Source organism: Manacus candei, unplaced genomic scaffold (assembly GCF_025592945.1).
Source record: "Manacus candei isolate 608988 ecotype Guabito, Panama unplaced genomic scaffold, ASM2559294v1 h1tg000045l, whole genome shotgun sequence".
Classification (NCBI taxonomy): Eukaryota; Metazoa; Chordata; class Aves; order Passeriformes; family Pipridae; genus Manacus; species Manacus candei.
The window spans coordinates 9,931,417-9,946,552 of NW_026138093.1; the positions used below are offsets into that span (position 1 = coordinate 9,931,417).

Genomic DNA, 15,136 nt, shown 5'->3' on the forward strand with positions numbered 1-15,136 from the left:
TAAGCTCTTGTGCACTGCAGACACACAGAAAGGGTTGTTAAATGTGAAGCCAGGGGCACGTGAGAGGTACGTCCTGTGGGGTTGCTTGGGAAGTTATTCCCGTTGTCACTGCCAAGATGCAGATCAAAGTTGCTGGTTTGTGTGCAGGGCTGGTATAATAATTGAAGGTTTACCTGAAGTAATGAAGCATCTCTCACCTCCTTGCTCCTTACAAAGCCAAGACTTTTGCTTTTGCAACCACCAATCTAAGCCTGTGGGAACAGTGACAGACTGAACTGATTGTACCCAGCACCCACATTTCCACTGAGGCCACACCTGAAGGACAACTGCCTGACTTGGGCACTGTGAAGGGCAAATTTGAGTGAGTGTCTCTGATCTCAGTTGTCTTCAAAGGAAAGGTGGGTGCTTATCATAGACAACTTTCTACTCCTACCCTCAGGGCTGGGAGTTGCCCAGTAGCAGGAAACCAGGGGCGGTTTTCGTGTGAAGTCAACATCAAGATACACCTCTCTGTCCCATTCATTGTAATATAAAAGCAAAAGCAGCATCTTGCTGGCTTCTTTTAGTAGAGAGCTGATGTAGCTGAAAGGCAACAGGCCAGCTTGTGGCATCAACCCTTTCCTCAGGTCTTTAACTCATCAGTCAGATTGTAGAGAGCAACTAAAGAGACCTTTGAAAATGCTGTGGATGTTGTGTCTCCCAGCTGCATCTCTCTGTCTGCTGCTCCTCCCATGCTTCCCTGCCCAGACCGGTACATACGATGTAGATGCTCCTCCAGTTCGGTGTTTTCTTTCCTCTCTCTCACTTCATTGTGTTCAATCCCCCTCCCACTTTAGTCTATTTTCTCAAACAACTTCCTACCAGATTCACTATTAGTGAAAGCAGGTGGAACTTTGGGGAAAAAAAAATCTATGAAATTACAAAAGGAACTTTTAGAAAAAATTGTTATGATCTGAACTTTTCTACAAAACAATTACTCTCTGTAGAAAGAGTGGAAGTTGTTTTGCCAGTCATCATGGCTAGGCTTCGCGAACAAAGATTTGGGAAGGCTCTATCCACATTTGATACAGGCACGCTGGTGGCTTATGAGGCCAATACGTGACAGACATATCCGATTGCAAAAGGCACAGCAGAAAGACTCCTTAGATGGTGTATTCTGCAAGGCACGGTTCTTTCTGAGTTGCCTTTTTTCTTTGAGAGTGATCCCGCGTGCGTTCTCAAAGGAGACAGCAGCGTTATAGATGGTGTGTCTCCAGGCCTCCCGATTTGAGGCCAGAGTAGACCAGTTATTTTGATCAATATGGTCAAGGCTGAGATGTTGTTTCAGGGAGTCCTTGTATCTTCTCTTTGGGGCTCCTCTCTTGTGGCAACCGGTGGCAAGTTCACCATAAAGCAGGATCTTAGGGAGGCGGTGGTTGGTCCTTCATCCTTGAGACGTGCCCTACCCATCGCAGCTGCGTTCTCAGTAACATGGCCTCAATACTTGTGACTGCTGCTTGTTCTAGAACAGATGTATTGGTCACATAATCTGACCAGTGGATGTTTAGGATTGTGCGGAGGTAGCGTTGATGGAAGCGTTCTAGGAGATGCAGGTGGTGGCGGTAGATGACCCATGATTCGGAACCATATAAGAGAGTAGACAGCACTGTGGCTCTGTAAACACTGATCTTTGTGCTTTTCTTCTAGTGTTTATTATGCCATACTCTTTTGTGGAGTTTTCCAAAAGCACTGTATGCCTTTGCTAACCTGTTGTCTATCTCTCCGTCAATCTTACCATCTGAGGAGATGAGGCTACCAAGGTAATTAAACTGTTGGACTGATTTGAGCTCTGATTGGCCAATGGTGATGTGGGGATGATGGGGGACTTCCTGAGTTGCAGGTTGATGGAGGACCTCTGTCTTCTTTAAGCTGAATTCCAGCCCAAAGAACTCAGCAGTGTCTGCAAAGCAGGATGTTAAACGCTGCAGGGCTGCTTCTGTGTGGGCAACAAGGACGGCGTCATCAGCATAAAGCAGCTCCTGGACAAGATGGTTTAAGGTCTTGGTGTGGGCCTTCAGCTGCCTTAGGTTGAATAGACTTCCATCAGTACAGTATCGAATGTAGATACCGTCCTGATCATCGAGGTCTGCTGTGGCCCTTTGGAGCATCATGCTAAAGAAGACTGCGAATAGGGTAGGAGCGAGAACGCAGCCTTTTTTCACACCATTCTTAATTAAAAAGGGCTCAGAAAGTGTGTTGCCATATCTGACTTGGCCGTGCTGATCCTCATGGAGTGAGATGATCATTTTAAGGAACTTGGGGGGACAACCTAAACGTTCCAAAATCTGCCACAGACCTTTTCTGCTCACAGTATCAAAAGCCTTGGAGAGGTCGACAAAGGTTACATAGAGACCTTTGTTCTGTTCCTTACACTTCTCTTGCAGTTGTCCGAGGACAAATACCATGTCTGTGGGGCTCCTGTTGGCTCTGAAACCGCATTGACTTTCGGGTAGCATTCCTTCTGCTATAGTGGGTATTAGTCTGTTCAAGAGTATTCTTGCCAGGATTTTGCCAGCAATGGAGAGCAGAGTAACACCACGATAGTTTGAGCAATCTGATTTAATACCTTTTTTCTTATACAAAGTGATGATGACTGCATCTCAAAGATCTGATGGTAGTTCACCGAGCTCCCAACAGCGCACCACAAACTCATGAAATTTAGCATGGAGTGCAAGGCCCCTATGTTTCCAGACTTCAGGTGGAATTCCATCAACCCCAGCTGCCTTGCCCATTTTCACCTGCTGTATGGCCTTGAGGGTTTCTCCAAAAGAGGGGGCAGTATCCAATTCATACTTTACTGGTTGTTGTGTGATGGACTGAATGCTGAGTCTTGGACTACACGGTTGGTACTGAAAAGAGTCTGAAAGTGTTCAGACCATCGATTCAGAATGGAGGTTTTATCTGTTAGAAGGGTTTGCCCATCAGCACTGAGTAGAGGGCTTTGTACCTGGTATGTAGGCCCATATGCTCTTTTCAAGGCCTCATAGAAACCTTTGTGATCACCTGTTGTTTTGCCAGTAATTTCAGATCAACTGTATCTATATTATTAAGGATGACAGGGGAGCCCTCTACTGACAGAAATGAATATTTATATTAACTAGGGGCATTTTTATTGAAGGTGGAATATAGCCTTACCAGAAATATCCACTGCTGAATGTTTCTGTGGTCATTAAGACTACAAGGTGGAGGCACACTTAGGGAAAACTGTGAATCTCTGAGGGGAACAAGGTGAGGAAAAAAAAAAGTCTCCAAAAAGTCACTCCTTTTTTTCCCCATCAGCAGTGACAATGGAAAGGATAGTGACTTGAGAAAAACATATTATCCATAAATCCGTGTGTCTGAAAGGAAGATGCATTAAAACTGGTGAGAATATTCTTTAGTTAGTGGTTATCTAGGAGTCAATGCTGATTTCTGCAAATATAATTTAACTCTTGAACTTCTACCTTGATCTTTGGAGAATATGAGTGATGGGCTGCGTCTGCTTGTTGTTAACTTCGTGAGGTCTTAGGTCGCAGAAAAGTTTAAAGTGGGTCAGTTTGGAAGTACTGATTTTTAGGTTGATGGCCTTTCCTTTCCTGATGGTAAAGGCTGAGTGCTCTGCACTTCTCCAGCCTTATCCATCACTCCATTTCTCTGCTGTTTTGGAAGATAATTGCTCGTGACTCCTGAGTTGCCTTAATTCCTTCTCCAAGTGTTGTAGGAGGAATATGCCCATGTCTGGTCGGGTGGAGTGACTTGCTGTATCTATATTTCAACAATCCAGACTTTCTGTGTTTGAATTCTGTGTTGGTTCCCTTATTAAAGTAAATTGCCCTAAGTATGTAGGGATCCTTAATTTGCTTCTCAACATTGAACAATTCAACCTTTTCTAAACTGTGTTTGTCCTAGACATGCAGTACTCTTTATTTAATTTTTCTTCCCTTGCTTCTGGTGTAATTTCTTTTTGGTGTTTCCCATTTGATCCCTCTGTTTCTTGCTATTCATTACACAAATATTTACTGTTCAGTTTCTTTTGATCCTGAGGTAATTAGAGAACTCAAATATGTCTCATTATACATTTTGGTACCTTTGTTTCTTACTATAGATTGGAGTTACACCTTCTGCAGTCCTCTTCCCGAGAGGCTCTATTATCCAGTTTCCTGGTGTTACTAAATACTCCTTTCTTTAAAAAAGGAAAAAAAAGGTGTATTTTTCCTCCATTCTCTGTCATTTTTTTCTTACCTTTGAATTCAGATTTAGACCCTCGAACAACTCCAACTGTCAAGCTGAGTTCAGTGAAGCTCGTATTTTGAAAACTAATAGGATCATTCTGAGAATCTAAACTGAGCAAACTAAATTTTTTGCATGAGTGACAGAAGACACGTTTTTGCCAAGGCCTTTTAAGCTTTGGGAAGGTGCTGAGTTGAACAGTTTAATGGGCATGAAAGGCACTACAGGGTTCAGGGCAGCTAAGAGATGACATACCCAGCATAGCAAGACTAAGGTCCAGTCTTACAGAGTGATTCTGTTGACAGAGTTGTTGGTTCTGAAAACTACTTTGATATTAAAAGATCAATAAGAACTCTGGTATTACCATCTCAATTGCATTTCTTATCTTTAGGTGGAGAAAACGAACAGTCAACAGACGTTATCAGTGTTTGAGAAGGAGACTCCATCAGCATAACTTGCTCAATCAGTGGTTTAGGAGAGCACGTGGGAATGCACTTGAAAAGTAGCAGAAAGACAGTCATTAGGATATATTTTTCCAAGGAAGATCCTCCAAATATCTCTCCTGATTTGGCTGGTCACACCGAGTGTTCAAGTCAAGGAAGGAATTACAGGACAACTTTGCACAATGTACAGGAATCTGACTCCAATATCTACCTATGCATTGAGTATGTTACAGTCAATGACCATCACAAAGTACTGGATGGAAAGAGAACCATAGTAGTGGTGAAAGGTATTGCAATTCCACCTTTTATGTCATGAATTATTAAATACAGCTCTGTATTTTAAATCAAAAATTGGAAGCAAGCACAGTGGGAGAGAGAGTCTGACAGAACCATACCCATGTCTGCTCAGGTGATGAACAGATTTGAAGGAAATTGTGTGTCTGGTCCCCAAAATATTGAAGAAAGAACATTAGATAGTACAGTACCAAAAAAAACCCCATCCACCCTAGAACATCAATTTGTGACTGATTTAATTCTATCTACAGGTTTTCACCTATTAGTCAGAGGTAGTTGCAGCAGTTTGGAAACAGTGATGACCTAGAACTCTTTTTCCAAAACAATCTGTGAATGAGTCTGGAGGCCCCTCAGCCCTGTGGGGTGTCACCTGCTCTGCCCTGCCCGAGATGCCCCACAGCCTGAAGGATGGACACAGGCAGCTCTGTGCACAGAAGCACATCCCTGAGCTGCATCCAGGGGGTTTCCCAGGGAATGGGACTCTCCAAGTGAAGTGACCTCAGGATATTGCCTTTTTCTACCAGTGTAAGGGGGGTACTTTTGAATTAGATGATCAATGGTGCATAGAGGTGTGAGAAAGAAATTATATTTGGATGTGAAACCAGCTAGAGTATTGTACAATGTAACTTTATTGCACGAGTTAACTGAAAGGTCCATTGTGTTTTTTAGCAAGTCAGTTGGATGTCCCCTATTATCAGAGCTGAGTTTCTCTTTGGCTTGGCTCCCTACTGCAAGATAGATACAAATACCTTTGAAACACAACGGGAGAGGTCATCCATAGGGGTGAGAAAGATGATGGTGAGAGGAAGATGATGTGGGCAGGGGTCACTGGCCCCTTGCCCTACAGCAGGACATGCACAGACTGTTGCTATCAGGTGATGAACAGGCGAGGTTTGGCTGCCACTCAGGCATCACCTTATACTGGGTACTGACCCTACGTGGTGTAATGTAGAGCTGATAAAATGGGGTGTCAGGACTGCTGGGGTGAGCGATCCTCATCCTGCCATGGAGACTGTGTTGCTCCGTGGGGACGCCCACTAAGCACGGGCACCAACCAGCTGCTGCAGATCCTGGCAGCCCTGGCCTGTCTGTGTAGGTAAGCAGAGTTTTTCTTTAATAGGAAACAACCACGAAAGCAATGTTTTATATCTTTTTTTCGTACTCCTTTAACTCCTTTTTTTACTAGTTAATACTGTATTAAAAGCTGTTCATAGTATTGTATGAATGCCAACTGATAAAGTAGGTTTTTTGTATTCTTTTTTGGCTTTTGATTCTCTTTTTTAAGTTTTTCTTATCCTTACTGCAATAAAAGTGGGGGGGTTTTTTGTTTTTTTGTTTGTTTGTTTTAGTGTTTGAATGTCTGTTGTACTTGTCTTTATTCCGGGCAAATATTCAAACGAACTAATACTTCACATTCCACAGTTCTTTTGCCACCTGTAACCAGTGACTGTGAGTTCCTGCTTCCCCAGCCCCAGGGATGGTCTCCTTGTCAGCTCATTCCTCCACACTCTCTTCTCACTGATGGCATCTTAACAAGACAAGCCCCTGGGAATAATTTACTTGTAAGTCTTCAATTCTTTTGTGGTCAGACAGATCTCAGAAGTGCCTTCAAAGTGAATATATTTTATTAATAAAACATGAGAAAAGATGTCTTCTTTGTGGTCTGTTTACTTTTTTCCTGTTTTTACATTGATATCAGCAATCCTTAGTCAATATTGATCCCAAGCACCTCCTAATTCAGTCTGAAGAGATACAAAAGTCAAGACCTTTTATGTCTGACAATCCATCAGACTTTATCCCCACCCCACCATTCCCTCATCAAACCCCTGGGACTCAAAGCAGCCTTGGGCAAATCTGAGCTTCCTCCACTCAAGGCTGGACCTGCAGGTTTCAGCTCCTTGGCACCAACTCCCACCTGCTTGGCTTGGAGAAAGAGCTGCACGAGACACAGAGGGATGTTCATTTACTGCCAGCAAACAAAACCAAAGGATGGCAACAACTGAATAAAAAAAGAAATCCTTAATCCTCTGCTGTATATTAAGTCCACATTGCCTCCAATGAAGTCCACTTTGCACAGTAGATAGTCTTAGACCAATGGCAAACACCTTCTGTGTCAAGCACAGATCCCAAGATCCCCCAAACACTCCCTGTCCCGCATTCTGTCCATATTTGCCCTTTGCACACAGTGAGTCACACACTGAAGTCACAAGTTCCCTCAATCCACAGAGGGAAGAAAAGACAGAATGTGAATGAATTTGTGTGTTGTGCAGAGCTAAATCTGCACTCATCCCAGTATTCTGGGCTTACAGGACCTTTATCAAACACATTCTGCAGCATCTGTTCACTGGGCAAACATCTGTGTGGATGGCCAGGCCCAAGGAGTGGTGGGCAATGGAGTTCCATCCAGGGGTGTTCCCAGGGCTCAGCACTGGGCTCAGGGTGCTTCAATCTCTTTCTCAATGATCTGCACAAGGGGATGGAGTGCAGCCTCAGGCAGTTCCCAGGGCACACCAAGCTGGGGGGAGTGTTGATGTGCTGGAGGGCAGGAAGGCTCTGCAGAGGGATCTGGACAGGCTAGATCCATGGGCCCAGGCCACTTGGAGGAGGTTCAACAAGGCCAAGTGCCGGGTCCTGCACTGGGGTCACAACCACCCCAAAGCCCTGACCACGCCCTGCAACTGGTCCCCACAACCTGTTCTGTGTCCTTCATTCCTCCATTTCCAAGGACTTTGTGGGACAAGGGAGCTCTGTGCTCTGGGTATAAAGGGAGTTCCAAGTGCCACTGGAGTGGGAACCACAACTCATCAGGTTTGTGTTCTTTGGGAGGTCTGGAACTGGTGACACTTAGAGCCACAGAAAGTTTCTCTTCATTGCCCACAAACAAAAAGTAAACTCAGTACAATTCATAAACATCCCAGCTCTTTCCTCAGTTTTCCTCAGCCGCAGTGACCTGGAGCATGCCCGTCCTTGATGTGCTGGTCCCACAGCCCAGGGTGCTCCTGGCCTCCCTTGCTGCCAGGGCACACGGCTGCCTCCTGCCCAGCTCCCTGCCCACCCACAGCTTCTGACAGGGTTGCTCCCAGCCAGGCAGCTCCAGCCTGTGCCATGGCCAGGCTGAGTCCCCTGCAGGGGCAGACACTGCCATTTGTCCCTCGGGGATTTCAGCAGGTTCCTGCCCAGACGTGCTCTCCTCCTCCCTAAAGCCCTTCCCCGAGCAGAGAGGCCTGAGAGACCTTTCCAGAAAAGACTCAGGCAGAGAAGCCATGGAGTCCCTGAGCACCACATCAGTGTCTGCTGGAGTTAAACCCCCTCCCCATTGCACAGCAGCCCTGCATTTCCCTCCTGCAGCCTTGGTGTCCAACACAGCCCTTGAGGTTCTTTGGGCTCTGGACTTTTCCTGCAGCTCCCAACTGCAGGGGAGCTTTGCCTTTCCCACAGTCCCCCTGCACAGCCCAGGCCATGCCCAGCAATCCCTTGTCTGTCCCTGGCCTTGCTGTCCCCCCCTGGCAGCGGCTCCGTGGCCCCTTTGTGCCCCGCTGCCTCCCAGCTGGTCCCACAGCCCCCTGGGCAGGCCCAGCCCAGTACAGGAGCACTCAGGGTGGGGAAGGGCCCCTCTGACACGATGCCCAGGGCAGTGCTTGACCTTGGGCACAGAGGGTCTTCCTGTTCAGCCCCTCCCCAAGCTCCTGGACAGGCTGTGTCCCCTGTGGGGCCTCACAGACAGCCCTGCTCCAGGCTCTGCCGGGCTCTGGGCCAGCAGAGAGGCCAGGCAGGGCTGGCCATGGCCCTGGTACAGGCCCTGAGCCCAGCAGGAGGATGGAGGGGGGCACAGTAAAACTCACCCCTAACCCTGGGCTGAGCAGTCAGTGCTGGCAATGGCTGGGGAGAGAGGCTGGGGGGGGCAACTGTCCTGGGCCACCTTCCTGGTCTGTTGGTGCCACCAAGGGCACAGAGCAGCCTCCTCTCGCTGGCACTTGCATGTTTTCAATGCCTTCCACAGGCCCTGGCTCTGCACCACAACCCCCCTGGGCTGAGTCCCCCCCCTGCATGGTCACACAGTGTCAGATATCGTAACAGTTTGTTGGAATACATGCCCGGAATAAAGACAACAGACATTCAAACACACAAAATATCTTTTATTACAGTGAGAGTAATAATAATAGTAATCTTAGCAAAGAGAATCAAAAAACTAAAAAGAATACAAAATAACTACCTTATCGGGTGGCATTGAAACAAATACTATGAACAGCATTTAATACAGTATTATCTAGTAAAAAGGGAGTTAAAGGGATACCAAAAAAGGATCTTAACACAATATTACGGATAACTATTAACATGATATTGGTTAGTAAAAAGGAAAATTAAAGAGAAATACTAATGACAGCTTATTTATGTAACAATATTAATTAATAAAAGGAGAATTAAAGGGACACTAAAAGGATATTAAAAAATTTGCTTTCTCGGTTGCTTCCTATCAATAAACTGTGCTTACCCACACAGACAGGCCAGGGCTGTCAGGATCTGCAGCAGCTTGTCGGTGCCCATGCTTAGTGGGCGTCCCTGTGGAGCAACACAGTCTCCATGGCAGGATGAGGATCGCTCACCCCAGCAGTCCTGACACCCCATTTTATCAGCTCTACATTACACCACGTAGGGCCAGTACGCAGTATAAGGCGATGCCTGAGTGGCAGCCTGTCATGGTTTGAGATAGCCCCAAAATCCAATTCCCTAGCTCCATTCCCCCTCCCACATCTCAACCTAATGTGAGACGGGTTTTTCCAAACAAAACACACCAGACTCAAAGTGGGGGAAAGGGAATATATTACAATGACTGTAGAAATAAATACCATATCACATTATACACATGATCACAAACTATCTCTACCATGACATATGTATTTACAATGATCAGATCTCTTCACCCCTCCAAATAAAAGTCCAGGAGGGAAAGAAGGACAGATCCCTTCCAGTCCTTAAGCAGCAGCATCTTCTGAGGCAGCAGTCTGTCTGTCTTCTCCACATGGAGCAGCTGATAGCTGGTTTTCTGCCAGCACTCACGAGGGAGGTATCCAACCTCCCTCGGCCCCCTTGACGCAGGTAAAAGGGTCTTCCGTGGGCTTCGTAACCCCAGACAAGGTCGTTTCATCACGGTCATATCACGAAGACACAGGGGGGTCTTCGTGACGGTCTGGTATCTCCAGGAGACTCAAGCTCCTCTGCAGGGCCTCTGTGCCCTGTCTCTCAGGCTGCCACCGTGGTAGCAGTGCAAGGGGGGGGAGCCAAGGTCAACTCCCCCCGCATTCCTCTCGGAGCTCTCTAGCTCCTTTCTGTAGCGCATGTCGCACTTCAAGGCTCTTTCAAGTAAGAGTCCATCATCTTCCTCCTTCCAGGAGGTCTCAAAGGAGTTTTGGGGGGCTGGTACAGTCTTACCCCCAGAACTCTGTCTCACAGGCTGCTGGCTCTCTTTTCCTCAGCTCTCCTTCCAGGAGTCCTTTCTCTGGTGCTGCATGTTGCTTCTGCTGCTCCTTCAGTTCAGGTGTTATCTATCCTGGCTCTCTGCCACCGTTTCTCTGGTGCTTGCCGGCTGCTGCTCTGCGCCCATGGAGAAAACATCTCCCGGCATAACTACAGGCACCTAGCCCAACTTTATGCTGTTCCAGGTCCCCGCAGGAGCGAGGGGTGGAGTGTTGTAGTGGTTTGGATCTTGTTTTCCCCCGGAGGCTAAGGAAAGTGGTAGACCCCAAGGGGTGGAAACCCCTGGAAGTTTTGAAGTTCTGCCCAATGGGCGCTCCTGCAAAAAATGTAAACATATCACAAGCTCACCGGAAGAGATGAGTTGTAGTTTTGGTTGTTGAGGAGAGGTGGCCATGTTGTAGAGCCACGAGGAAGGGGCTCTGAGCCCCTTGGGGCCTCTGGCCCCCTCCCAGCCCTGGCTGGGGGGATTGCAGAGACCTGGAACAGTGTTAGACTGGACTAAGTGTCTGTAGTTATGCCGGGAGATGTTTTCTCCATGGGCGCAGAGCAGCAACCGGCGCTGACCAGAGAAACGGTGGCAGAAAGCCAGCTATCAGCTGCTCCATGTGGAGAAGACAGACAGACTGCTGCCTCAGAAGATGCTGCTGCTTAAGGACTGGAAGGGATCTGTCCTTCTTTCCCTCCTGGACTTTTATTTGGAGGGGTGAAGAGATCTGATCATTGTAAATACATATGTCATGGTAGAGATAGTTTGTGATCATGTGTATAATGTGATATGGTATTTATTTCTACAGTCATTGTAATATATTCCCTTTCCCCCACTTTGAGTCTGGTGTGTTTTGTCTGGAAAAACCCATCTCACATTAGGTTGAGATGTGGGAGGGGGAATGGAGCTAGGGAATTGGATTTTGGGGCTATCTCAAACCATGACACAGCCAAACCCCGCCTGTTCATCACCTGATAGCAACAGTCTGCACGTGCCCTGCTGTAGGGCAAGGGGCGAGCGACCCCTGCCCACAGAATCTTCCATCATCTTTCTCACCCCTATGGACGACCTCTACAATTGTGTTTCAAGGGTAGATGTATCCATCTGGCAGTATGTAGCAAAACCAAGTAAGAACTCAGCTCTGATAATAGGGGATATAAAGTTGACTTGCTAAAAAGCACATTGTACAATACTCTGGCTGGTTTCATATCATAATATAATTTCTTTCTCATGCCTCTAGGCTCCATTGATCATCTAATTCAAAATATCTCCCTTACAGGCCTTATGGCCCCAAAGGGACCCTGTTACACTGTGGAACCTCATGGAAAAAAAGGAACACTGGGACACTGCAAAACCTTGTGCAATCAAGAGGCCATTAGGACACTGCAGGGCCTCGTGGAACCAAGGGGCCATTGGGACACTGCGGAAACTCCTGGAATCAAGGGGCCATTGGGACACTACACAGCCTCATTGAAGCCAAGGAATTCTGAGACTGTGCCTCCTCATGGAACCAAGGGGGCACTGGGATATGCGGGGCCTCATGGAACCAAAGGATTCCTGAGACAGTTCGGAACTCCATGGAATCGAGGGGCCATTGGGACATGTGGGGCCTCCTGGAAGCAAAGGAACCCTGAGAGTTTTTGTGGAAACAAGTTAAGGCAGTTGCATTCAGTTAATCAGGATCAACAAGGAGTGCTTTGGCTTTGACTGGTGTTTTCCATCCAGAGAGTGCTGTTGGCCAAGTGGAAACCACTTGGAACGCTCTGCATGGCAGCCTGTGTTTTTCTCTGGTGGCTGAACACAGCCAGCACGTGAGGCGAGGGGTATGTGTGGGATCAGGGCACTGCTTTGGGGCGATCCTGGGATTTCTGGTGGACTGAAAGACAAACACCAGGTGCTGCTAACAAGAGAAGAGGAATAAAAGGGGACACTGAAAAGTGTTGGCGGACAAGTCCCACAATGGAACTCTGTGTGTGCAGCCTCATTTTCTCCTTCAGAACACACAGGAGAGGGGGCAAAAAGTGGGGGTTGGGACCCCATAACTCTTCGGGGGAGAAACTGGGGATTGAGGGGACCATGAAAAAGTGGAAGGAACAGGGAGAAGGGTGGAAAAGGAAGGGTGGGCTGGTGGGTCAGATGGTCCCATGGGGGTCTTTGGGCACAGGGGGGTTGGGAAAGGGGGGTGGCCCCCCTGAGTTCTCGACTTCCTGTGGGGTGCTGGGGGCTGCTGGATCCAACCTCAGCCTTGGATTATGCCAACACTTTCAGTTTAGAGGAATTACAGAGGTGTGACTGAACCACTTTTGTCCCCCAGGTTTTAATGATGGCAAATCAGATCTACCGATAGAAAGGAATTATTTAGGGCACCAAATGATCAGACAAAAGATCTTCATCAGAATTACTTACTGCACAATATAAACACTAAAACTACCAGGAGTACAGGATAAGATAGAGCAGTGATCTACCCTAAAGCAATTGTTGAAGCAATTCTACTAAAGCTGGCACAAAAGCAAGAATTCTTAATTACAAATGGATGTAACTCCCCCAGACCAACGCTCATGGGAGACCTCTGCTCTCAACCTCCAGGACTGACCTTGGGGGGTCCCCAGTCAAGGCAGGAATCTCCACACCCCCCAAGAAGGGTTCTGTTGGAAGAACCTGCCCCTGGGAAAGGGGACTGGTCCTTTGTGGTCGAAAGGGATGGACTGACAGTCATTGGACTCCAGGGGTTGCCTCAGCACCAGGGGGTTCATTCGGGGTGGAAGCAGTGGCCAAAGCATTTCCTGCAGTCGGGGCACTAATAGGGCTTCCTTACTGGTGGGTCTGTTGGTGTCTGGTCAAGCCAGACCTCTGGGTGTAGCTCTTCCCACACTCCCCACACTTGTAGGGCCTCTCCTCGGTGTGGATGCGCCGGTGGGTGACAAGGTGGGAATTGCGTTTGAACTCCTTCCCGCAGTCGGTGCAGTGGAAGGGCCTCTCATCTGTGTGCGTCCGCTCATGCTCGAGGAGAGTTGAGCTGGTCTGAAACCTGTCCCCACATTGCCAGCACTTGTAGGGTCGTTCCCCAATGTGGGTGGGGAGGTGGGAGCGCTGGTGGACGTGGAGGTGAGAGCTGTTGGTGAAGCTCTTCCCACACTCCCCACATGAGTAGGGCCTCTCCCCAGTGTGGATGCGTTGGTGGATGTGGAGGCTGGAGCTGTCAGTGAAGCTCTTTCCACATTCCCCACACCTGTAGGGCCGCTCCCCGGTGTGGATGCGCTGGTGTTTGCGGAGGTTGCCACTGGTCCTGCAGCTCTTTCCACATTCCCCACATGTGTAAGGACATTCCCCAGTGTGGATGCGCTGGTGAGTGAGAAGGTTGGACCTCTGGTTAAAGTTCTTCCCACATTCCCTACACGAGTAGGGCTGTTCCCCAGTGTGGATGCGCTGGTGGATGAGGAGGTTGCCAGTGTTCCTGAAGCTCTTCCCACATTCCCCACACGGGTAGGGCCGTTCCCCAGTGTGGATGTGCTGATGGGTGAGGAGCTTGGAGCTCTGACTGAAGCTCTTCCCACATTCCAAGCACCTGAAGGGCTTCTCCCTGCTGGGAGGCTGCTCAGGGACCACCAGCTTGGAGCTCTGGCTCAAGCTCCGGCTGCCTTCCTGGCACAGGCTGAGTCTTTCCTCCTGGGAGCACCCTGGGCTGGCTTTGGAGCCCCTCCTCCGGGGAGATGTCCTGGCTTTTTCCTCCCCGCTGCCTTCCTGCGCCGGGGAGCCCTTCAAAACAGCCTCTCCCACCAGGTTCTGCGGGGGGCATTTGTCCTCCGTGCTCTCCATCCTCAGCTCGGGGCCTGGGGCAGGAAGCAAGAAGGACAGGCAGGGGATTTGCCTCCGGCCCACAGGGAAGGCCAAGGACATCCCCCCAACTCCGGCCCCGGCAGGACGGCGGCGCCAGCGGGGTTGTCCTGCAGCCGGGGCCATGCTCGGCTGACAGAGCCAGCACAACACCCGCCCAAAGGGACACTGACTTCCTCCTCACCTGCCTGGGGGGCCCAAGGCATCTTCCTCTTCCTCGCAGCCTCCTCCTCCATCCGCCCAAGCTTTGGGAAGGACAAATCCTGATGGGGGGAAAACAAGGGCTGAGTGTGTTGGTTTGGGGATTCCTCCTGCCCAAGTCCATCTCTAGAACTCACTGGGCATCCTGTGTCCATAAAAACCTCCAAAACGCCAAGATTCAACCCAGAAAAACCCAAACCACCGAGATTCAGGGAAAAACTCCCTCAGAAATAGGAAGAAGACCCCCACACCCTCAAACTGCAAAAAGTTGAGATTCAGATGAAATATACTCCAAAATATGAAGATTAGCCAAAAAAAATCTCTCCCAGAAGTTCCATTCTCTCTGGTCTCTCCCCTCTGGGGTTCGGAGGGTCTCCCCTGTCTGGGATGTTGGGGGTCCCACTTAGGGATGCTGGCAGTGTTGGGGGTCCCAAGGGTCCCTCTCCTCTGACTCTCGCCTTTGGGGTGCCGCGTTCCCAGACATTCCCCCTCTCAAGGTTCTCGACTTCATTGTCCTGGGGATCCCGGGGGGCCCCACTGTCCAGGCTTCCACTTCTCTCTGGTTCCCAGGGCTCATCCCTCTCTGTGCTCCCCCCTCCAGGCTGCCGGGGGTCCCCCAGCTCCACCATCGCCCCGCTCCGCCCTCCACACTCGG

The 15,136-nt window shown here is 48.9% G+C and overlaps 1 protein-coding gene across 4 annotated transcripts in view; it reads right to left on the reverse strand.

Annotated features, from left to right (window-relative positions):
* LOC127474864 (zinc finger protein 239-like) overlaps window positions 1-15,136 on the reverse strand; it is a 103,034-nt gene that overhangs the window by 85,608 nt on the left and 2,290 nt on the right. The window contains exons 2-4 of one of the 4 annotated variants that reach the window (XR_007905996.1): window positions 14,465-14,543; window positions 10,938-14,276; window positions 9,186-10,776 (exon numbers count right to left, since the gene is read on the reverse strand). Coding sequence is in view for 1 of the 4 variants with exons in the window: in XM_051796177.1 (XP_051652137.1) it covers window positions 13,258-14,276; window positions 14,465-14,516 (1,071 nt within the window). In the remaining 3 variants the exon portion in view is untranslated. Of the gene's footprint in view, window positions 1-9,185; window positions 14,277-14,464; window positions 14,544-15,136 lie in introns of those variants that run through there. The other 3 variants (XR_007905997.1, XR_007905998.1, XM_051796177.1) reach the window with 3 other exon arrangements.